At 36.9% G+C, this 25,332-nt stretch overlaps 1 protein-coding gene across 2 annotated transcripts in view; it reads right to left on the reverse strand.

The window, feature by feature from the left end:
- Positions 1-25,332, reverse strand: part of SPON1 (spondin 1) — a 230,062-nt gene that overhangs the window by 202,262 nt on the left and 2,468 nt on the right. The window contains exon 2 of one of the 2 annotated variants that reach the window (XM_048070058.2): positions 21,525-21,619. In XM_048070058.2, coding sequence (XP_047926015.1) covers positions 21,525-21,619 — 95 coding nt within the window. Of the gene's footprint in view, positions 1-17,492; positions 17,512-21,524; positions 21,620-25,332 lie in introns of those variants that run through there. The other variant, XM_013177720.3, reaches the window with a different exon arrangement.

The raw sequence follows: 25,332 nt of genomic DNA on the forward strand, positions 1-25,332 counted from the left end.
TATAAGCCCCCTTTCCCTGCTTTAAATGTCAGACATCCTGCTGCTCTGGGTAAAGTTTCCTGTTTATTGGTTACTCCTTGCTTTCTAGAAAAACACTTAAAACCTTTGACTTGCAAACCGATAAGCATCCATATTCACAATTTTCTGAGCTACAGAAGACAGCTCATGCTACTGACTGTTCCCAATGCTAAGGAAAATCATTTCCTTCAGAAAAGACAAAAGCTAAAGGGCAGAGAACAGCTATGACTCAGAGCCGGTGGAGAAAGAAACCAGTCTCCAAATCATCGCTCCCTGCATTTTATCTGCATTCTTCTGATTTTTATGCAACTGATTGCAATACACAAACTGACGTTAATAAAAATATAAAAAGACACGTAGACTGTGTTAAAGACACTTCAGTCAGTTCTGGCCCAATTAAAGATATTTTTCAGGAGAACTTCCTCATAATGAACATATGAGCTTTTCCCTGAAATACTGCCAGGGAAAGGTTCAACTGGGATTACAACTGTCTAAAGCAGATGGGAATTTGATGGCTGACCAAGTGATTTTTTATTAATGAATTGTGCTTCTTTGTTTCCCTTCTTGTTGAGGTGTTTAGATTCCTTCAGGTCTTTGTCATTGTCCCTCCCACTTAACAGATGTTCTGCCGGTTTTTGGATGAAGCTTTATTTTGGATTGCAGTGGTTGGCAAATACTGTATTACATGAATGCGATCTTAAAACTGTTAGTCTTACAAGCAAAGAGAATGTGAAGTGCACATTGAACATTTAATGTATAACTAATGTGAAAACAACACTGAAATATTGTAGAAACAAAGAATTCAAAAACATTTTGGAGAGGATGCAATATTTTGGTTCCAAAAGATATGAGCAAGTGACGCTAATAAAGCTATTTATAATAAACTACAGAATAAAAATATTGAATGTAGCTAGGCAAAGAAGGGATTTCTTCGGCTTTTGAAATCTCCTTTGCACCCAGCTGAGGTAACCCTGGAAAACTAACACACGGGCTCAGAACTGTCGTTGTTTCTAGTTCACAGAAATACTAGGTGACAAACATGACTGAATGTACAGAAGGACACCCAAAACCAGGAGAACAAGCTAAACGTCCCACAGCACTGCACAGTTAGCTGAAAGCGGGAGTTGCCAGGTCTGTCACCTGATGAGAGGAGAGGTGACTGGTCTGCTCAGAGTCACTTTTGTAGGGGAAATCACTATTTGTATTAGATTGAGAGAAGACTTATTTATTCATTTTTAAAAGTCTACCTTATAACCTCAGACTTTCAAAAACAATCTGTCAAAACATGTCTTTTGGAAGGTGTACATCAGGCGATAGCTAAGTGGAAATAACGCATGGGCATTTGTGAGACTAACTATACACTTTCAGATGGCTCATTATTTCATTTAATAAACAGAAGAATGATGCATACTAATTGGAGACAAATTTTTATCTTTCCGTTGTAACGCACAGCTTTGTACATTACTTATCAGCTCTGTCACTTTATGTTTCTATATAAATCCACAAGGTAACTTTGGTTCCAAAATACATAGAGTCTTAAAATCCTCAGTCGTTACCACCTATTCATCAACTGCTTGCATCTCCATTGTTAAAGATGGCTGATTATGAGAAACAGCACAAAGTAATGAACAAACCTTAATAGCAAGAACAGATTCTGAAAACATTACAATTCCAGCAGGAATTAATGCAGGAAAGCTTCCAACCCAAAAGGTTGGCACTTGTTTCAAGCAACATAGAAGAAACACATCCCAAGCTTTGCAGTTTTAAGGCACAGAAGAGCATTCAAACGCTAAAATAAAATATGTCAGGGAAATCAGAAGGAACTTTTAAAAAGGCAGTTAAACAGCATAGACTTTACAATGCAGAGTTTATGAAAGTATTAGGAATATCTCAATTTCATTAAATGACATTTATTTTTAACCTTATTAAGAACATATGGCAACAGCCTCCTAACTCAGTTGTCATATATATGAACTCCAAACATGTGAAGTGTTTGATAAATACAATCCAGAGAGAAAAAAAAAAAATGAAACCAAACCAATCAAACAAAAAAGACTACCCATACTGCCTATGTATTTCCTTAGGCTGTATAAATGCAATTTCAAGCCTCTGTCAAGAACTCAATAGTGGTTTTTTCCAGGATATCCATTTAAGCATAGACAAGTCTCTTAGACTTTTTTGTGTTCTAGTTATTTCAAAATATTTCAAAAAAAATAAATAAATAAATTTCAAAAAAGATGGGAGAATATTAAGTAGCTAATTTATATACAGTGGTTTAGAAATAAATATAATTGTCACAAGTTATCTCAGAAGAAAGTACTTTCACAAAACATTACAGGCATAGTTTTAAATAAATGGTGTTGTAATTTTTTTTTGAATTATTATTACTTTTGATTGCGTTTATTCTCTATGTCACAACTTGTAGTTTTATGATACTATGAGAACAACATAATTTACATTTTCCCAATCACCAAATATATTTTGAAAACTGCAATCTACTTCAACAAGTAATAATAACTGTATGCGTGAAGGTCTAAATCAATGGCAAAAGTATTTTATTACCAGATTGTCACCACAGTATTTTCACGTGGGCCTGCTTTTGTTTAGTCACAGAAAGGGGAACTGGGAATCCCTTTGCATTGATTCACCCTGCACAGAAATCTGTTCAATGAAACGGTGCTAGTAGCATGGTGTTTAAAGAGATCTGTGCTCAGAGTGGGATGGCAGGGTATTACTTGGCTCAGTCAGATTATGCGTGTAAAAAGTACTAAGTAGAGAGATAACGTTATGAAAGGATGCCAAGAGGGGTGCAATAAAGAACACTTCTCCAGCTCACCTGACCCTACAGTCTGCTAAATTAACTGTACCATTTGGGTGAACAACCCTTGTTTTTGTTCAGGACCATAATACCTACAAGATTAACTCCTTTCATAGCACAGCACTAAAGCATTTGAACTTTCAATCACAAACAGGCAAAATAAAAATAATCAGGAAAAAGCAAAGGTTATTCAATTTTCAGAGCACAGATCAGACTTTAGACAAACTCACCACAGCTTCAGAGCCCACTCAACTCCTACAGGAGTCGATGACAGTTATTCCAGAGACACTAATGAAATTAGTTATTTTTTTAAACCATTATCATTGCTCGTTCCCCCTCCAAGTTTCCATAAAGCAAAATACAAACTCAAAGGCACTGGTAGTTGTGCACAGTTCAGTAGTGTTTATTCCAAATGTCTATGTGTTGATAGGAAAAGTCGTGGCAGTGTCTATTTTGTGTCAGTTATTAACATCTACTATTTCACAGCAGCTTTCAGAAAGGAGAGGTTTTTTGTTTGTTTTTTTTTACAAGAAACTGGCCCTGCAGACCTGGAACATAGAACTGTTCAAAATCAGAATGAATAATGGCATAGTAAGCTATTTGGGTTCAAATAAAATCTAGATCAACACATTAATACAAGCCGTAATGTTGAGTAACACTTATTTGTATTGATTTCCAATTTTTGCTCATAGCACATACTGCCACTGCTTGATACAGACCCTTTAAAAAGGAACTGGGATCACAGACCCAAGGACTCAAAATACCACCCAAGAATCGCATAAAAAGTGCTTTAAAAAAGCGAAAGACAGACAGACAAACTGAAGTATCTTGTGTATTTGAAGCAAAGCCACCTACATGATATATATTCGCCGATGCTGTACAGATCAACCAATTCATTTCATTTATAAAATACAGTAAAGCAACGGTTTGTCCCTTAAAGGGACATTCTCTCAAAACACTATTTGTGAATTCATTTTCTTTCTTGTCATGCACTTCGCTGAAATAATTGGATACAATGCAGTCTGCCTCCATTTCAGAAGCTGTCCGTGTCCAGGGGTTTTGCCGTAGTGGAACAGCTTTCTTTCACTGACCCCCAGGAATGTAAAGCTCAGCTCCTACAGCCAGCAGCCACCCAGCGTAAGCTGGAGAAATGAGATCCTGCACAAGTACTGGGAATTAACTAAGTTCTGGAGGCTTTGTTCAAATAAACTTCTGGGAGACTGAACCGTACAACTTGGCCTACTGTCAGGAAATAATTAAAGGTATACACATAGTTGGATCTTAAATTAATATATACATTTGCCATAATGTGACAGGCTTCACTTTAAAACAAGAAACTGCATCCACTAACGGAAGACTCGCACACCTCTATAAGTTTTTACTCACTCAAGTGTTAGTGGCTTATTCCAACTGAATGCTCTTCACTGCAGTGTTACTATTTTATCTGCTAATGATTAATGTTATTATATGAATAACTCCATTTCTATGGCTAGCAAATCTTCTACCCAATAATCACTTCCAGTTACCAGGAATTTGTGTTCTGTTGTCTACTAATTCAGAGCTATGCCAATCAGAGAAGAGCAGAACAAGTGGTTTAGTTCAACCTAAACAGAAGTGGTTTGCTAAATTAGCATCTCTCCCTAAATCTACAGTATTTCCCATGCATGTATCAATTAAGTACACAGATACCAAGTATTTAAAAAGTTATAATAAATCCAGTTAACTTAATTACTTCCATCTTATCCCACTTCTTGAAAAGTTGTTATTCAAACTATTATAAGATTTCTTGACATGATCTTATTATTTTTATTTGGGATATCAAGGTAATATCTGACATCTGAAATAATAGGGGACAAATACTACAATAACTACGTTCAACTCCTAACCAATCTTTTCATTAGTGAACAAGAAAGAACCTAAACTCCTACACTGATTTTATAATTAAGTGTTCGGTATAAATTGACTACTGGTTTAGCACTTCTCTTTTGATTTTCCCAACTCCTAGTCATGGCATTTACTCAGGAGGTGATCAAATATTTTTTCCCTTGTTACGCTGAAACAGTAGAACACAAGAAATGGGCAACAGCTTATTTACATACAAAAAACTGGAGGGTGGTCCACTGAAAAGTTTGTTACCTCTCCCAGTGCTTTCAGCAAACCTTGAGAAAAGTCTGAAACTATATAGCACTTTAAGAGGAAAGCATAAGGAACAAAAACAAACAAACAAACAAAAAAAAAACACGTTTTGAGTTCAACTTCCAGTATTTGGGTTTGCAAATAACATAACCTAGAGACAAAGTACAGCTCCAGATCACAAGTGTTCAAAGGCTGGGGCTTATTTTATGCTTCTGAGATGAGAAACCAATCTCAAATTCAAATCTGGAAAAAAAATGAACACTATCAGAATTTCTAATTTCCTGAGAATTTAATTTCCTGAGATAATTTTACAGCTTTAGAGATGCACTCCAAATTCCAATTACACATTAAAAAAATAATATTTTTTATGAAAAACATTACTCAAGCTGAATGAAAATTTTAGGAAGTAGGGCCTCAGTGAACATGGAGGCCTAATGAAACGTAATCTCTGCTTATGATCTGCGGAGCAGGATATAGCAGGGAGTCTCCATCTGTGTTTTTAGGCAAATGCCAAAAGTACTTACGAAAAATAAGTACGAGTGCCTACAGTTTCTAAGAGGTTTATGAGGCACCAAAACAGTTCTCTCCCCCTGCCCCAGAGGTAATCTGTGGCATTAAGGTTTCTTCAGGGATAATTAAAGCTTATCCAGAGAGTACTGAAAATTCATAAATACTGATTCAGACATTCAGGACAAGGGATAAACTTAATAGTTCCTTAAGCATAACTTAGCAGAGTTGTCATTGGGAATTAAGACACTGGGATAGAAAAGTATTATTGAAGTATGAAAACAACTTTTATGGAACGGCTATCAATAAGTTACACACGCTTTGACACAGGATAGCGATATATTTCTATTTCAACTGCAAAACAAAGAACAAAGATATTCTGGCATTAGCACAAATATCAACTTGTTACTACTTTTTTTCCCCCCCCCTCAGCCCCACAACTACATTTACCATCATATGATCTGACTTCATTTTATCTGATCTTCATCTGATTCAGATTTCATTTTGAAAAATGACTTTCTTTTTCCAAAGTTACAACGGGCCAAAGAAGGTACATACTACCTCTGCAAAGCCTCACCAGGTTACTCAACTCAGATCAGACACAATACAGTAAGGATTCTCAAATTTAAGTTATCTATATTATAAAGTGGGGGTATTTCTACAACTCCCAAGTCTGTTGAAAGAGATGCATCCCACTAATGCTAAAACTTATGGAATTCAGTGTTTCCATAGCAAGTCTTTATTTCAGGCCAGAGAAACATATGCCAGAACCTGACACACTCCAGAGGCTCAAGCTTTCCGTGTAACTGCGATAAACAGGTATCTATTACACATAGGGGAAAGGAATCCACCACACACACAAATATTTTGGTGATCTAACAACAAGAAATCAGTTACTTGCACTTGGAATTTTTCCCCACTCTGATGCCTTGACACATTGCGCCCGTGAAATCAGATAATTAAGTAACTCAATGGGAACCATTTCAACAAATCCGCCCATAAAATATTGAAAGCTGAATTAAAATTCGGGTACAGCATTTGGAAATAAAATATTTTTGGAAGGTTAAACATACATTCAAGAATAAAATTGTAAGACAGTGATATTCTTATGATTTCAAATTCACACTTGTAGCTGGCCTTGCTTTCAAATGGTTTGAAAACCATTTACCTCTTTTGCCTTCTGAACCGGTAATTATGACGCATTTCAAAGGGGCAGGTAAAGCAATTTGGATTTAAAAAGTTGCTGGAACGACAGCTTATAACTAAATGCCACATTTATAAAATTTGCTGTTAGGAACAGACAGGATATAAATAGAGTATCAAACAGAACATAGTGCTTTGTGTCTTTTATAAAAGACCTTCAAAACGTTCAGAAGACCTGTAATAGACAATAAGAGTTCCAAGTAATTTGTAAGAGACCTATTTCTTTTTTTTTTTTTTTTTTTTTGCCAAAATTCCTTTCAGTCACCTCTTGGATTACAACACACTATGTCTCTATTCTAGAGGAAACATTTATCAGTCTTATCTGGACAGAGAGAGAGGGGAAAAAAAGTCTTACCCTTATATCACCTTCCTAGATCTGGAAATTTGCACCTGCATTAGTGGAAAATTCCAATTGATCATGACAGGACTTTTCTTCCTGAAGTACAAATTATTTTACAGCAACGGGCTATGGAGCAAAATATTACAACTGTAAAACACTGTAAAGAGAAAGATCCTTATAAAACAAGTAAACAAATAAGAACCAACTTAAATTTGTGCACACATGAAAGAATAAAGCTTTTAACAGGAGATAACCTATTCTCGCAGGTTACACAATTCAGCTGTATTGACTAATCACAACAGGTTTGGAACAGGTAGTACTTAAGCAGGAAGGAGAACAGATTTTGCTAAGTACTACATTAAAGCCAAGGAGAAATTCCCCTGTACAAGACCAGTTTTCCAAAGGTATCTGAACTCCTACTCCCAATAGAAAATCGTCTCCAAAACATTCATTGTGTTCATAAATACCTTTGAGGATCTGAAACTTCAGTTTCCACCTGCTATCCTACCTAGCACCTTAGTTATGGAGACTATTTCAACAGCTTCCTATCACTCAAGCTACATTGCTCCCCAACAGCTACAAGTAGCATCAACAAATTCCTAAAGGTCCTCACTGTCAACTGAATTGGCAGGAAGCTGGCAAGATCAGCTTTTAAACCTGTATCAATACAAGGTAACATTAAAACAAGAAAAAAGGAAGAAAAAAAAAAAACAGAAGTAGGAAGCATAACTGAAGCTACTACTGCTATTTAGTTAGCTAATAAACCAGGGAGGTCTTGTAATTACATTCACATGGTTAGAACACACAGATTGCATTATTAGTCTGATTGGTATTGGTAATGATGCATTTTAGTCAGTAGATGGTGCTGCTTCTTTCCAGCCCTCTCCATCAAAATAACAGTACATGATTAGGTATGTATAGTCCTACATTTACATATGTTTGTGGAAGGACTGTTACTTGCATCTTGCTACTTGGCCAAATCAGCAACAAAAACACAAGCTGCCTTTCTAAATCAGCACAGCTAATATGAACCTGGGTTTAGAGCATATTTATTAGAGAACAGGAGAGACAGAGACATGCTCAGACTCTTTAATTTCTGCCTGTGGAAATGCAGGACAAATACCAAATGGGTGCCATATTGTTTTCTGTCCCCAAACCACTTTATTTATAGAAAAAAACAATCCTTAAAATGCAAAGATAATGTTACTCCTCCATCTACATATGAGTTTTGCAGCCCTCAAAACCTCCTACCACCAATCCTTCAATTTCATCAACTAAGCCTCTACTCGCATGCATTAGTAGTCAGTGTCATAGTCTGTATGATTTTATACATTCCAGCAAACCTGAGCATATTCAGTACACTAAATGAGTCCATGCTATTTGCTTAGCTTGATTATTGTCAAAAGACTTCCGTTGCTACTTCAAAAAAATCTTGGCATACTCTTACTTCTTTTGACACATCACTGTGCTTCTGATCTGCAGACACAACAGATCATGAGACTGATCTGATGTGAAAAATCTTGCAAGATTTACCATTAAATGTTGGGTCTGGTCTGCTGGCCTGGAGGCACACAGGAAGAAGTGTCAGGTAAAACAGACAGCCTCATCTTCTTTATGACTTTTCAATTAATCAGTGAATTTAGTCTGGATGCTCTAGTCATATAAACAGCATACAACACTTAGAAGCTTACTTCACATTTTCAGTACAAAAGGCTCGGATCTTGTCAAAGATAGGACCTAAGAGATTTATCGGTCTTTCCAATTTAAACAGGAAAAAAAATCTCGAGGCAAGCCTCTTGCTTTCTTTTGGCCCTGACAGCCATAACTGAAATCTGAAATCAGAAGTGTACCAAAAGAAAAAAAAAAAGCAATGAAAAACATTCTAAATAGTCCTAAAGCTTGAAAATCAGATTATTCTCAGTAGAATTTATAGAAAAAAATAGCAGAAAAACAAAAATGGAAAGAAAAAGATATTTTGCACAAGAAGAAGCATCTATAGATGTCAGGGGAAGCCTCTAGTTATTTTTCTATTCAAATGGAAAGGAACTAAAAAAGATTGTAAAAGCTAATGGTCCAGCTTTGATAGCATTTCAATGCCCTTCCCTGTAAAGTTTCTATCTGAGGCTCTTCTACAAATTCTCCTATATACCCTTGCTACCACAGCACTCCAGGAAGACAGCATAGTTACCAACACAATCGTGGTACTGCTCTGGCACCATGCTATCAGTCCCCTCAGACTTATAGGAAATGCCATTACCGACAAAGTCTGAATGCTCACGAGCAAAAGACAAGAATACTTGTGAAGAAGACAATCTATGAACTCTCCAATTATATGCTTCTTCCTGTATCAGCTAAAAAACCTGAAGTCACATTTACTAATTTTAATTTAAAGTAGGTTTAAAATATTGTGTCCCACTCCACTTTTTTTATCTGCCTGTTCATGCTGCAGGTATGTGCACTGTCCCAGGACAGCACAGCAAGCCACAAGGCATCTAACATTGAGAACCTTCATGAATCACTTTTTAAGAATTGCTACACTAACATCCAAATGTACACCGTGATTTCAGCATCGTCTGCACAGAGCTCAGTAGGAGTATACTCACATTGAAAGCCTTTTTTCCTTTTCAGCCACGTAGCTTTTAAAAGACCTTCTAATTTTCAGCAGAACATGACAGCAGCTTGATAAAAGCCTCAAAAGAGTGGGAAATGGTTCAGAAGTTGAATCAACTAAAACAGTTCATAAGATCTGCTGACATTTGCTTATAACTACTCATAGTCTCTGCTCGAGGGAGTCTCATTTACCTTTTTGGAGAGGCTGTTGCTAGCAGTAAACAAGTCGATGCAGCAGCATATTCCTTTTGCTCTGCAATATAGTTCTTTCCTTTTGAAATTTTATCTGCAACTTCTCAGCAAGACAATAAATTTGCAACAGCGAATGAAGCCTAAAATAATGAACAGAGCTGAAGGACTGGTATTTGAGGAAATGATTGAAGTAGATATGTATATGGTGAATGAGTCTGTGGGAGCAGCCAGGCTGCGCTGCAGGTCCACCAGCACCTCTTAAGAGGCAGGGACATGGAAAGACTGTGGAGCGCATCAGTTATGGCACGTGGCAAAGTCCTCTTGGGCGAAGCTCGAGACAACTCCCCCCACGCCCCAGCCCCGTATTCACTGGCAGATACCTCAGGAAGCAGGGCACCAAGGAACATACGTATTGGTACTACTCCAGCATCGCGCTCTCCAAACAAATTCTGGCTCAGAATTTTTTCAATTTTGACTCGTATGGATTTGCCCAGTCACATCTTGAACTCCTGTCAAATTTAACAGCCACCACACTCTGCGTAACAAATTTCCACAGTTTGATACCTTACAAGAAAGCATGAGAGATCTATGGAACCAAATTAAGATTTGGTTTTGGTTTTTAAAATGAAAAGGGAAACAATGGTAGCAAGTTGTATTAGACTTTTTGCAAAAGAATACTGTGAACACCCTGCACAGTTTTACACCTTGACTATAGAAAATAATAGGTAATAATGATGAAATAGCAGAGTCTTGGAAACAATTTGCAATTGTAGATTTCAGAGGGCTTTGCAGAAATCATGGGCATATTGTTGGGTACCATTGCTATAATGCTGCATTAGAAAAAAATTATTTATCCACTATTTATGAGAGACTAGATCAGTTATGCATGCAGGTATTTTCCATCTTCTACTATTGTTTTGTTACATTTTTGAACATCTTCATTTTCTCATTGTCAAAACGTGTCTCTAAATAAGGTAATAATGTCGTCATTCTAAATAGGAATAAAAACCGAGACTGCAAAGGAGGTCCTGGTGGCATGTTAACATTTACAAACCCACCAGCCTCTTCTGGTTCCTTTTGAAATCCATTTCTAGACTTTCATATTTTCTGTGTGTTTAAAATGCCATATGAAAAATGGAAGTGAAAAATGTCAACATTAAAATCCGTATGTGAAAGTCCATAAATTGGATTAAATTTCCATAAACCTTAATGAAAAGCAGAGTTCACAGAAAATACATTATTACTCTGATTTTCATTATGTAGCTCAGCAATGCAAATAATTAGGAGTCTGAGAAAAAAAAAAAACAACAGTTGCTGTTCTTAAATATGCATCTACTGTTATGGCTTGTTAATGGGAAGAAGGCTGTTCTAGATCATAAAGTACAAATCCCAAAGCTATAAGAATGAAAACATAGAAGTGGAGGTATTACTGACCACTTGAACAGGAGATAGCTGTCACATATTGACTAGCGAAAGAAGTTGGGCTCTTTTAATACAGTGTTGGTTGCTGTGATTATATAAACTGGAAAAACACAGTATCCAAGCATTATGTCTAAAAACAATTTATTTGTGTTGTAAACTGTGTAAGTGATGCCCAACTAGTTCAAAAGTACACAGAAGGAATGTCTGTCCTGACACAGTCTCGAATACTTTAGAAGAACTACTTTGAAGGAAGTAATTAGGTCTACAGAAGTCACCACAGAAAAATCAACTGTAACATTCACATAAGAAAACACAAACACACAACACAGAAACAAAAACCCCACAACTACTAATACTATGAAAAAAGTTGTAAGACAGACAAACTATGAAGGAAGAAGGATGTTCAAAAGACCTAAGATAAATAAAAAAAACAAACAAACTGGGGGCTGGAATGAAAATACTTGCATTCTGCCTGAAGAGCACTTAAAAAAATGAGGGTAAACATTCCATTAAACAGACAAAGATGAAAACGCATAAGAAAAAACAGAATACTTAGCCTGTAAGACCTGAATGAGTCTGAGATCCTGTAAGTTTAGACCTTTCTAAATACACCATTAAAAATAAGATTAATATTACAAATACATCCATGAGATTAAGGGTTAGTGGCTGCCAAATTCATCTGGAAATGGGGCGCATTCCTCCTATTCTGTTCTCCAGATTGGACTGCATGGGTAGCTGGCAGCTCTGCGCTGCTGGGGAGCCTCCTACTCACTGGGCTAAGGTTGATTTCGGCACTAGGACCCCAGGCTTTTCTACTCTCCTTTTTACCCAAACTTCCACCACAAGCTTAAGAAGCTTTCCAAATTGAGATTTATCCCATCAAAACATTGTTATTAAAGGTTTCAGTTTAGCAAATCTGGCATTTTCTGAAGCTAAAAGTATTTGGACTGCTCTTAATTATAATGGTTAATTTGGTTCAAGAAGTGGTATTATTTGATACTGTTGATAACAGACATAGCTCCTACAAACATCAAATGTAATACAAGGAAGTCTTTGTACAAGATTGTCTGTTTCTCCTTTAATAAGCTAAGTATTAATGGCATTTTGCAGACGAACATAGAATTGCTGAAATTCATGCATAAAACCTACAGCAGAAAGGAACATAAATCCAAGCATAAGCACACAGCTAGTCCCTGAATCACATTTAGAAAATTGTGAAACAGTCCAAAGGAAGTGCACAATCAGACAGTTAGGAAAGTTAAACAGCAGAGAAAAAAAAAATAATGGAAACTGACGGACACATAACTAAAAAGAAATGTTATTTAACCATATCACAGGGGGGACACATATGAACCAGATGCACTACTAGACTATCTCAAAATGAAACAAACTAAAATACACAAAAAAAACATACAAACTTTTATTTTTCTGAAAGTATGATTACCTTTTACATTTACTTGCTCATCTCAGCTAGAACCACCCAGTTATTCAAATGTTTACATGAAAAAAAATATATTGACTGGCAGAAATAATTCATTTAACATTTCAAAACGTGTTTTGTTTTGCTCTTTTTACTTATTTAAAAAAAAAAGTTTTAAAACTTAGCCAGCAGTCAAGCCACTTTTTCTGCCAATACTACAGATCTGCTTCTGAATTATTCAGCTCACAAGGTGACTATAATTTTGTTAGAACTGATCTGATCCGCTGAAGAGCCTGCAGTGAGATTTCAGATACAGCAGACCTATCTTGCTCATCTCATGCTAGTTCTCCAAAATAATTTTTATAACAATCTACATAAGATGACCTGAATTCTTGCATCTCTCTTAAATTGGAGTTTCTAATTCAGCTAACTTTGGCACAAAAAGAATAATCAGCAGAGATGAAAACACACACAAAAATGATAAAAGAAAATATCCACAAATAGGACATAAGTAGTCATGTTAGTGCTCATTGCCATTTTGGAATCTTATGGTAAAACAAAACCACAATACTGTTTAAAAGAGATAAACATCATGTGTTTCCACAAACATATTCCACGTGCATGGAATAACTGCACACTTACTTGGGCCAGTAAACAAAGCCATAAACTAGACAGCTTTCATCCTGCCTAAGTGAAAAGATAATTTGATACTAGAAAATAATCTTTACCAAATTTCTGCAAATCAAATTCTCTACAATAAAGTTTATTTTTACATGTACTCCACGACAACATTCAGTTTACATATTTTACAGCAAATATACCTTTTATTATGCTGAATTATTCCAAATGAGTTAATACAAGCTTCGGTATTAATGTTTTCTCCCCAACCCTGCAACAATTTCATCCTCAATCTCTGTGAACTCCATTACATAAAATCTCATTCTTCTAATGGGCTGGCACTTATTTTTCATTACAACATCCCATCTAGATTTTATTCCACACAAACCGGCATTCCTGTTTAAGAAATCTTCAGGCTTAAGAGAGAAAGCCTTTCCAGTAACTGTCAGTACCTTATTCACCTCACAACACTGCACAGAACATTGTAACTGCAAATTAGAAGATTGATAAGCTTGGCAAAATTAAATAAAAAGCAAAATCAAAAATTCTTATGTCTGCTTATAATTATTAGAAAACACAAAATTACATGAGAGACACTATACATGTACTGCCTGGGAAGTCACTGTTTCTGTTCTCCAGAAAATTAATGTTCTGGTGAAAACAAATTCTAACAAAGTAGAGTGTTATAGAAAAAAAAATCCCCAAAAGGAAGGCTTATTTTGGAGTAACCAACCACATTATTTTGAAAAATTCAAACGAGCAAATATCTGGAAGCCCAAGTTCAGAAGTTTCTAAAATTTAAATTTCCTAGGGAAGTGCAAGAGTCTTAGAAACATCAGAAAGCAACAAAAAAGTTTCAGAATAAAGAGGTCTCCCAGGAGGAGTGCAACAAAAAATAAAGTTTGTTGAAATATTCTGATGTTTGGTAACTTCATATCACACAGCTGATGCAGTACCCTGCATTATCAAGGTGGAATTAGAAGAAAACTTGATAGTCGCTATCAGGACATTTCTGCATCAGAAAATCAGGAACTCACAAGAACGTTTTTGCTTCATGGTGAAGAATAGAAAAATTCTGGTAACATTCCAATGTGTTATGGAATGTCTATGTTCCACACAGCTTTTTTGTTTTAATGGTTTTTTAAACACCCTTTCATAGAATCATTGTCATCCCCCAGCATACAGGGCAGCTGCAGAACCTGATCAGTTCAACATTTGCTTTGAAGCTGTTTCAGCTGATACCAATCTACCTCTACTTCCAAAGTTGCAGAACATGGCTAGATCTACTGCAAGTTAGCAAGAGCAAAATTAGAACAAAGACATAAAATCAGAGGGGCAAGATGAGATATTAAGTCATTTTTGCACAAGACATTTACATGGGGAACAGTAATTACCTAAAAAAAAAAAAGTGCACACAAGCATGTTTGCTAACTTAAACATGGTGTTTACACTTATTTTTACCTAAGGAACTGTTTATTTAAATCCATGTTTCTTTAAAACTCAAGTTCTTTTGTTGGATAGCATCTTTGATCTCCACCTGTACAAACAATAAAGAATCTTTATACTACCTTTGCAAGCTGAGCCACTCAGCAGTGTTCCTTTTCCTTAATGTAGGAGATGAGCCAGTATTTCACCGATACATACATCTACCCTTTGCTTGTTGGATGAAATAGGTAGTTCTGTTTTCTGCTCAAATTTAATTACAAAATCATAGACCTTTTAAGATAGGCTTTGAATACATTTATATTTATAAGAAACAATAAATGTGGGGGAATATGAATGAAGGTTGTTTTTTTTTGTTTTGTTGTTTAATGCTGAACATGATTTTGCTATTGTTCTGTAGTTGAATAGTTACCAACATTAACAATCCAAATCTTGGCACGAGCCAAGTCAATGGCAAGACTCCTGGTGGTTTCAATGAGATCAGGATCTGGTGCCCTAAAGCAACTGACCTCTTCCCCACAAGAAATACGTCATTTGTTATGTGGCATTAAAACTGAGTGATATAAGGCCTGTTCTTTGCATCGTTTTACTGCACGCAAACTGTAACTTAACATCATATTATAACACAATTCATGTAGAGTAAAGTTTCCTGGGAAGAAACTGCAATACAGAGAAAATAACACTTGACAGGGATGGTAATTATTTTTACATCACAACCTACAGAATTACAGCTAGATTTGCCTTCTTAACACTAAATAAGCAATTCTATGAGAATACAAGTGATGTTGTAGCTAAAGGCACAGTCTTACTGAACATGTTCAATGGGGAAGTATTTTGTAACACATTTATGACTACCTCCATGAGGAGGCAAAAGCTAATAAAATCTTAATAGACAGCAGACAAAACACAGAGCATTTGGACTTCCCTGTGGTACCTGAGGGTGAACTGATGGGGGCTGAACAGGACAATTCCACGTGACTGAAGTATGTGGAGACAGCACTGGATGTCTCAGTGACCAGGACTAAAATTTAACAACTCCCGCTGTTTTCAGAAAAGAACTAAAGAATCTTGTAAAAATCATTTCTTTTAAGATGGGTGGGAAAGAGACTGGGGAGAAAGCTGTCTTGCCTGCCTCATCTTTTAGAAACATGTCCAGACAAACAAAAACGAGAGTGCCTTGACCAGCAAGATCTTTGCCTTTCTACAGATTAAGTATTGAACAAATATTGTTACTTTAGAAAAGCTTCTTTAGCTATAATTCACAGTTCTCTAGCTTTAAACAAACAAAAAGCTGTGTCTGCTCTGAGCTGATTTAGTTCTAAGTTTCAGGTCTTCCAGATCTGTAGCAAATATTCTCAACTTCTAATGAAAACAAACAAAAAAACCCACTCTATTTTGTAAAGTTTGGATAAATCATTTCCAAGATGGAAATAAGGTATTTAATGCCCGACTAAGTATTTCCTCTGTCAGCAACCAGGACTTTTTCCTTCCACTCCTTGCTTCGAAGCCACCCATTCTCTTTCCATATGCTACAGAATAAAAGCCTGGTCATTTTTGGATTTTTTTCAACGAGCATGGTGCCAAAAATTAGACATGTGCCAAATATTATAGGTGTCCTTTCTTCATCACATCTAGATATCACTCTAGTTATCACTAAAGAGACATAGACGATCACCTAGCACTACTTATAAGTGAACTTCTCAATCAGGTGGTAAAATCTACCCAAAGACGACCATATTCAGAACTGCTGCCTTTTAACAGGCTTGAGTGCATGGGTGAAACAATCTAAAGCCTCCAGTTAATTCTGCAGGGCTCACCAGCAAGTATTAAACAATGACCATACCTGCTTGCAGCACTGCACCAATTCCTAGACTAAATGAAAGAGCCTTTTTGATAAAGCTGTAAGGGCACCAGAATCTTTACCTCATGCCAGTTCTAGCAGAGAGTTTTCTGTCAAATACATTTGCTATCAAATGTAGCACATAACATTTTTATACAACATTAATAAGTATGCAAAGAACTTCATGTTGGAAAGAGAGGAATGGAAGAGACAAGCAAAGAAAGAAAGAAAAGAACTGTGTAGAATACTACCAGAGGTTTCCTTAGTAGCTCTGTTTGGTTTGGTTTTGTTTTTTGGTGGATGAGAATGAAATTCCTTGACTATAAAAAAAAACAACTTTCATTGATTTTTCTGAACATGAAAAGATAAATTCTGCATGCCCCTAGCAAAGCTACTAACTTGCAACTACTCTACAGCTAATGGACTGTTTTTATAGTTTGTTATATTACCTAGCAAGACAACAAATTGCTCTCACAGGATATTTGGTAAGGAGTTACAGTATCAGAAAATGAACTGCGCTTCACAAGCTGCTGAACAAGCTTTCTACCCCTCCCAAGTAAGGACAAAGAGAATTTGGAATAACCAAATATACAAGGGATCTCACCACAACTAGTACACGCTTTTCAGAATTTTTATCTTAAATAGCTGAAATAAATGAAAAACAAATCAAATAAATACATACATGCATAGTTCTGGATGTTTGGTCAAAATGGATTTTCATCTAAGCATGCTGACTGAGCTCTTCAAGAATCAGCTTCTGATAAGCTTACCTTGGCTTTCAATATGCCTTTCAGAACTCTCTAGAGAAAATATCTACCAGCTTCAAGAGCATGGAGACACCAGGATCAGTTCCACTGCAGTCAGAGTAACATGAAGAGCACTGAAATCGGGAATTTTATCATGTGCAATAAATCCAAATACTTACTATCACATCTCTGTCTTCATTCCTGATTAGTCCCCAGACTGAAACCAAATTTTGAGGGCAGCAGCAAAGACCAGCTCTGCAGAGCACAGCACAAGCGGCAGCTGTGGGTCAAGCTGGAATGGGGTCCTGAGTCCACGGGGGTGGGGAGATGCCTGGTGAGGCAGGTCAGTGCCAACGAAGCTAATTCGTGCCATCTGGCCTCCCCTCCCAGCCAGGTGTGTGCGCCCACCTCTCACAGCCATGGAGAGGTGCTGCAGAGGGGTTTCACTGGCAGGGGATATTCCAGGGAATGCAGAGGCTCTAAACTGGGAAAGAGACGTGGCATGGGAGATTTGGGGCAGGTCGAGGTTTGGGCTTCCCAGGAGGGGAGTCTGAGGAGGATGGGGGACCTTTAGGGCACCCTGAAGAGGCCCCATGGGCTGGGCAGGCTGGAGGGGAAGGCTCCCAGCTGTAGCCAATGAGCCCCATGGGGCAACACAGGTTGGGAGGGTCGAGCCTGCAGCCAGCCAGGTCCCCAGCAGGTCACAGGGTCAGTGCCCCAGGGATGTAGTTTTTGTCAGAGAAGTAGGTTGAATCACTTGGTTTATGATTTAAATTTAAAATTTTGCCATACAGCTTTGTTTTCCTGCTTCAGATATACTTCCAAGTAAACCATCCCAGGTTTCAGATTTCACAGGCAGACTGTCTCTAACAAGTGAATGAATTTGAAGAATACTTAAGCTTAAAAATGATCAAATTAATCTGTCTGATGAAGACCAGGACACTAAAATGTCACACCCTTTGGAAATGGTTACAATTCTCAACAAAGGCTTAAATTTTTGATGACCTGTTGCTTTTAATTTTATTTGTAATTGTGTACTATTCAGAGTGACATACTGGCACAGCAGCAATTTCTCTAGATTGACACACTCCTTAAATTAAAACTAGGAACAGGAAAGATCAAGAATGCTTTGATGTTTGCAGTTTAAAAAAAAATAATCAGGCTTTGTTACCGTGAAATGGAGTAACACTTCGGAAACCCCACACTGCGCATCTCACCCAAATAAGCTTACTCATCCTCGTAGGAACAATGCAACAATGCTATGAATTCCCAATGAAGATAGCTTTCTTTCAAAACAAACAAACAAACAAACAAAAACATTCAAGTACAAATAAATGTTGCATGTCTTGGATTTTCAAACATTAAAACACAGTATGTTCATTAACAAACATCTGTTCTTATTATAACAGAACAACTTTTATGGAAAACATTCTATATGTTTATTTGTTAGCAGATGTAGCACGCTTAGAAATATTTCTTCAAGTATGTAATTTCTGCAAAGGTGACTACTTAATTATTGTGTCTAGTTGCACCCTTTAACCAAGGCAGCACAAGCACCCACAGAGGAGGATTCGTTGCCACACAGCTTCAGCATATATTTCACAACCACATGCAAAATCCACAGATTTCAGCCTAAGCAGAAATCCAAGCTGCTTTAAATTCCTTGAAAAGCTTCCTTTAAAGCTAAAAATACGCATTTCACTACCTGAATATTCATTTTAATTTTTACTGTCACTTAACTTTTGCCTTTTGATCTCTGTATTTGCCTAGGATATTCCCGGTCGATAATGATTCAGAATTACTAATCTGAGCAGTCATCTATCCAAATGGAACCACCACAAAGAAAAAGTGCTCGTTTCAGTCCAGGATCATCTGGAAAAACGTTCCCGATTTGGACTGCAGGTTGACTACACAAGCAGTAAATCATACACGGTGGATTTGAAGCCAAACAAGAAGGCCACCTAACACGTACAGCTGGATTTTTCCTGTTTTGAAAGGCTGGTACTTTTGGAAGATAGATGGGAGCCTGAAGACAAGACTGAGGAGCTAAAAAATGAGAGGAGGGAATAGTCCCAACAAATGGGATGGCCAGAACTTAAAGGTTTCCTAATACAACACAAATAGAAGAAGGATGGTTTTGCATGTACTTCTTGGTTGTTCTTCAGTCTTTTCTGTGCATCTTTTTCACTTTGACAATGATTAAAATGTGGCTGCTTTATAAAGTCTTTTGCAAAGCCTGTATGCCCTGAATTTCAGGCTTTGCAAGATAGTGATGACCTAGAGGGTCCAAATCTCCTGGAGAACCCTGGGGAGCATGAAAAAGGACTAGTTTCAGATTTAAGAAATTTGGGCAGAGAAGTACTTGTTTCAGAAAGGAAGGCTAGGTTAGAAGGCAGAAACCTTGGCGTTATACCTCAAAGCACATACTTTGAGATATAGTTGATTTCTTTCTACAGCAAATTGGTCTCAGTAGTAAAGGCTGGATATAGTTCTGCAGCTGAGGGAATACACATCCATAAGGTTTCTAACACAGCCTATGACAAGCTACAAAACAGATTTGGTCCTTGTGGACAATCAACCATACCTCATCTTAAATGACAAACCCCTATATACAGCTCTTGCAGATGAGGGAAAGAAAATGTATTTTCCTTCTCACTCATCACCAAAACAGCTGTTCAATGAGTTCTGGTCTATACTTCTACAAGCCCCAGATCATAGTTTCTCTTGCAGAAGTTTTCCTGCATCAATGAAGATGGACAAAAAATAACAAAAACAATACAACACTTGCATCCTAGCTTGAATTTTCAGATACAGGACTTATCAAGTTACACTTTCAACAGTAAATATATTTGACATTTAGTTGCTGAAATAAAGTAAATATGGGACCCAATAGTGTCATTTTTATGGAGTAGAACTACATGGTAGAGCATATATCAAAAGTGAAATTCATTTAACTAAACAGAAAAGAATAATCCAAAACTGACAAGGGATATGAAAAAAAGTTGATACAAAACATTTCAAAGATTCCTTACTGGGTATCCCTAAGGAGTAGAAGCTGTTAGACCATCAAAGAGCATTATCATTCTACCTACAGAGACTCTTTGTGTAAGACATTAAAGTTACACTGCTGAGACTTCACTGTCCATTAGAATCATTTTGATATTCTTACATTGTTTCCCCTATGATATTACACCCTTTGTACTTGCTCATTAAGTCCCAATACTTGTTTATCAAAAACATGTCAAGCCAACGACAAATCTGGAGTTCAAATTTAGACAATGCATACGATCAAGGAAAAAAAACTCATTGAATTCTCTCTCCTGGTGTGAACTCATTACTGTGTATTTACATAATGTTGTTTTCAAAGCCAGTGAAATGACATTCTGTTATTGAACCTCAATGGTTTTTCTGCATAAAATCCAGCAATTACCCTTATCAGGTAAATCAAGTACCCAATAAGTGAGACGATCTAAGCCTGATCAGTATGATAAAAACTTTCAATGTCTTCATAAAGGTCTCTGCCTCCATTTTTAAATGCTTTTTTGATAGCAGAAGCATCTTGTTCATAACACACTCAAATACTTTTTTTATATATTCAAATGAGTTTTCTTGCAATTTCACAGCTGTTAAGCTTCAAGTTATTCAGAGCCTTGTGTCACAGTTCATCACCCCTCTAGAACCTATGATATCAAGTGTAAATTTAAAGTTTACTTTCTTTGCTGCGAGTAATGATTCCCCAGGAAATGAGCAGAATTCATTATGTGGTTTTATTCCACGAAGAAACACCTTTTGAAAGAATCTCATTCCAGACATTTGAACATAACTTGCAATAAAGTATTTAGAGCTTTACACAAAATGCAATGAAACCTAAAATCTATAGGAAAAAAAAAAAATCCTTCTTATGCTTCAGGTAAAGGTGTGGGAGCCATTCAGTTTGTATTAATTGTAAATGCAATTTAAATTCACTCTACACCTCACAAACATGGGCCATATCATGGTCATAGAAATAATATGACCTAAATATCTGATGAATTTTCAGAAGCAAGGAATCCCCGATATTTCACTCAATACATCCCAGAGAAAGAAAGAGCATGTATCTTGGCAGACAATGCAATGCAAAAAGCACCAAGCTAGCCTCAACCTCCCTCTTCCCACACGTCTGCACGTTCCCACTCTGGAGCTGCCCCACGTCCCTTCACTGCTGGACTCACCCTGGAATTTGCAGAGCGCCACAGGGGGATTCAGTGCCTGTGATGAAGCCAGACCAAAGGGGACCAACGAGGCAGGCTCTGATCTTCTACCATTCCTGTAGAAAAGATCAGATAAATATTTTCATAAACCAAGTCTGCAGGAGGTCAGAACACAAGCTGATTGAACCAGTTCATGTTGTTGGGAGAAGCAAAAGCTTATCCATGTTTCTCCAGCAGTGGTCTAAGAAAAGATATCACTTCTGTGCATCAAAACTTTACCTGCTATCCTTAAACCACTATGGCTACAATGTTCTACTACTAAAAACATTCAGCAATAATAAATAGCTTTTCAAATCAGTTTGTACTTGTAGTATCATTCAGGAAGTTCCATAATGTTGACATATTCTAACCAGTCCTGGCAAATATCTCAGTTAAAAAACAAAACAAATCTAACCCAAACATCCAAACTCAGTAGTGTTTATTCCAGAATGAGCCTGCCAGTCAAAACAATCCTGGTGCAAAGGCAGAGTCTAAGATCATTTCAGAAACTGCTTTAGCTGTTACAAATTCCTTAGCTGCAACTAGCAAGTGCAAGGACAATGAAATTGTCTGGAGATATAATGCATGTATCTTCATTCCTATTCCCACTAGAAAATAAAAGCAAAATTTCTGTAGGAAAAAGAATCTGCTTCTTTGTCCTTGTTATATCGGTATGTAGTCTATTAAGACAATAAATTTAGAGTTCTTACCAAGCTATTCTTAAACTGAATGAGTCTTTCTGGGCTAAATCTACAAAGAAATGAACTTAAGTTTGCCCCTTTTGATTTCTCACTTTCTTTTTTAGATGAGTTTTTCAAACTGAAAATTCAGGGCTAACAACTATCAATTTCTATTGGCAGATGAAACCATCTGGGACTTGAGCAATTTTTTCTATGGGTTACCAGAAGACTAACTCATTTTATTTATATGTAAATGAATAAAAAATACACATAGAAAAGAGAAAATTTGGTGGTTGTTTTCACTTTGTCTACTTGGAGAAACGCTTTCATCCAGGCTGTGTTCAATTCACAGTGTAGCCTATATGCACCGTGTTAACACGGGAAAGTCATTTTATCGCCCTTTCATTCTTCTCCTCATGTGAGAAACAAGGTTATAATTATCTACAGTGGAGTCCTAATCTTGGCTGAGGTGATAAGAATCAATTATTAACCCAGTGTCAGATTCAGATAAAAAAAAAAAAAAGGAAAAATAAATTTAAATGAGACATAAGAGTACGCTTTAACATGTATTACTGTCCCCAAATCCCACCTCCTTAAAGACAACATGTACACTTGTCTTATGCATGTTTTAGTGATTTGCTGATTTATGTACTAGTCTTCCCTTTGAGATTTCATAATCATTCCAAACTGAAACTAAAATCTCTCCTACGTATACATGTATGTACATTATATTGCCTTAAATTCTCTAGGAGAATAAACTAAGAGCACTTGGATTTGATTTCCTTGTTTGGAATTAACTTGAACATTTGCAAACACTCAGGGGTGTTTCCAGAAACTCCTTTTGATGGAGAATTAGATGGTGATCAGATTTCTGAGATTTCACAGAAATAGCTTGTGTTTCCTACTGAATGAATTATGGACAATGAAGCTCATGTGATATACAAACGGAATTAACAAGTTGACATACGCAAGATAGATGTTAATACCTTAAAAAATTCTGCTTTGTACCCCATGCAGTGTGTGCACTTCTGCCCCATTGAATTTAACTATTCAACCACTGAATGTCTCCCCCCCTCAAGTAATTGCTGCTTTTGCTGTAAGGCTGCATCCTGCAGTCAGGCCGATTTCCACCCTTAGAAGCCTAAAGAAGTCAGAGCTATTTTGTTATATGCCTGCTTTTAGAAGGGGAAATTACTTACATATAAACACTCACACGCAAGCCATGCAATGAACTATTAGAATTAAGTTATATTCAATATAATTCTTACTGCAGGAAAAGAATTAATCTTGTATTCAAAACGATTACAGAGAACCTGAAATACCTTGTTGAGGAAGCCAAGTTTTCAAAAGCCTTTGCAATCAGCTTTGTAACAACAACAACAAAAAAAAAAAAAGGAATTCACACCTGTGCTTCTTAGATGATAGCTGCTCAAAATAACTGAATAAACAAAGCTGTGCATGTCAAGTCAGATCATCTACTTTAAACGCAATTTCTAAAATAAATTCGGCTCCCATTATAAGGCTCGTTAACTGATATGCATTATTATCTCATTTAATTCATCATTTATTGTCATTTTCTCTTGCTGGCAGTCTGGGGGGGTGTCTGACTACAGAGTTCTCAATACACACTGGTGTCATTTTCTTTCTTCCTCTTCCTTTCTTCTATCTTTTTTTGAAGGTCAGTAGCTCTGATAATTCTTCCCCCTACATGTTGCTGTCAGCTACTACATACCCATGTCTCTCCAAGATCCTTACTCTCTACAGGAGTTTCCACATGGTGGGCAAACAGAAGCTCATAAATTTCATGTTTCAAGCTCACAGGAAGCTGGGAGGGCCCAGAAAGAGCATTCCAGAGCCTGGGTTATCATACCCTGTGCTCATCAAGTTTTGGCTCTGTGCCCACCTCTTCCAAATGTTGACCATGCAGGTGTCCCACCAGAGCATCAGACTTGCCTTATTCTTTCCTTCTCACTCTTCTAAATTCACTCTGAATGATGCAAGCTTCCCCTTGAACCGGCTCCTAAACTATTTCAGCATGGACTGTCTGCTTCATCTCTCTTGCTGTCACCCACCTTGAAGACACCTTGCATAACTATTTGCTCACCAGAAGTGGTTCCTTGTCTCTGTCAGCCTTCTGCTGCCTGCTCCTCTCTCCCAATAAGTTTGTGGCATTTCATAGCTCACATACTCCATTTTTTAAAAAACTCTTTTGCCCCAATATCTTATCTATCAACCACTGAACATCACTTTCCCACAGGATCTGCAGCTTTTTCTGTTAGCATCTTTGTTGCAGTTCCAGTTGGCTTCTCAACTTTAGACATTTGCTCTTTTTTGTTTCTCTCTTAATTGTGGCTGAGCAGCTATATTTCTTTTAAACTGACTCCCACAGTCATAAACTCCCATCCAAACCTGCCTCTTCAAACGCAACTCCACTTATCCTGCAAAGGATCTTGCAAGTTTCTTGCAGACATGAATTGACTAAATGTATCAGCTGTTTCCTCCACCTCCTCTCCCCTTCTGATCCCTTTCTTCTCCCATTTTTTCTTCTACCATACAACACACAGAAAGATTTCTCATCTGTTCTCCTCTTCTAATTCTTCCGCTTACCCAGTGATATAAGCTCTTATTTTGGATTTCTCCTCCACCCACTCATGCTTTCTTTTGTCTTAGGAAGACAGGCTCTGTTCTGTCTGCACAAAACAACATAATGCCTGACCCAGGATTAGATGCCATTACAGCTATCAAAATAGTCTCACAACTATTAGCTTTGTTTAGAAGAAAAACCTTTATTTTCTCTGAAACAGTGAAGAGATGAATTTGATTACTGTTTAAATCTAGAAGAATACTATATAAAGTCAAGACAAACTAGGATAGTTTGTTCAATGAATTTCTTGGAAACGTTTAACATACACTTTTGCAACTAGAACTCCCACAGAATGCTACAAACAACTAATTAATAACAACCTCTATTTTCTTTTAAATGCCTACATTATGTAAAAAGGAATGTGTTTTGTTTTTTTTTCTGGGACTTCTGAAGACTGTTCTTTTTAAAGACCAGGTTAAAAAAAAAATCTGTCATGTTTTGTTAATGTCTAAAAATGATCCATCTT

This window comes from Anser cygnoides, chromosome 5 (genome assembly GCF_040182565.1).
Source record: "Anser cygnoides isolate HZ-2024a breed goose chromosome 5, Taihu_goose_T2T_genome, whole genome shotgun sequence".
NCBI classification, from domain to species: domain Eukaryota; kingdom Metazoa; phylum Chordata; class Aves; order Anseriformes; family Anatidae; genus Anser; species Anser cygnoides.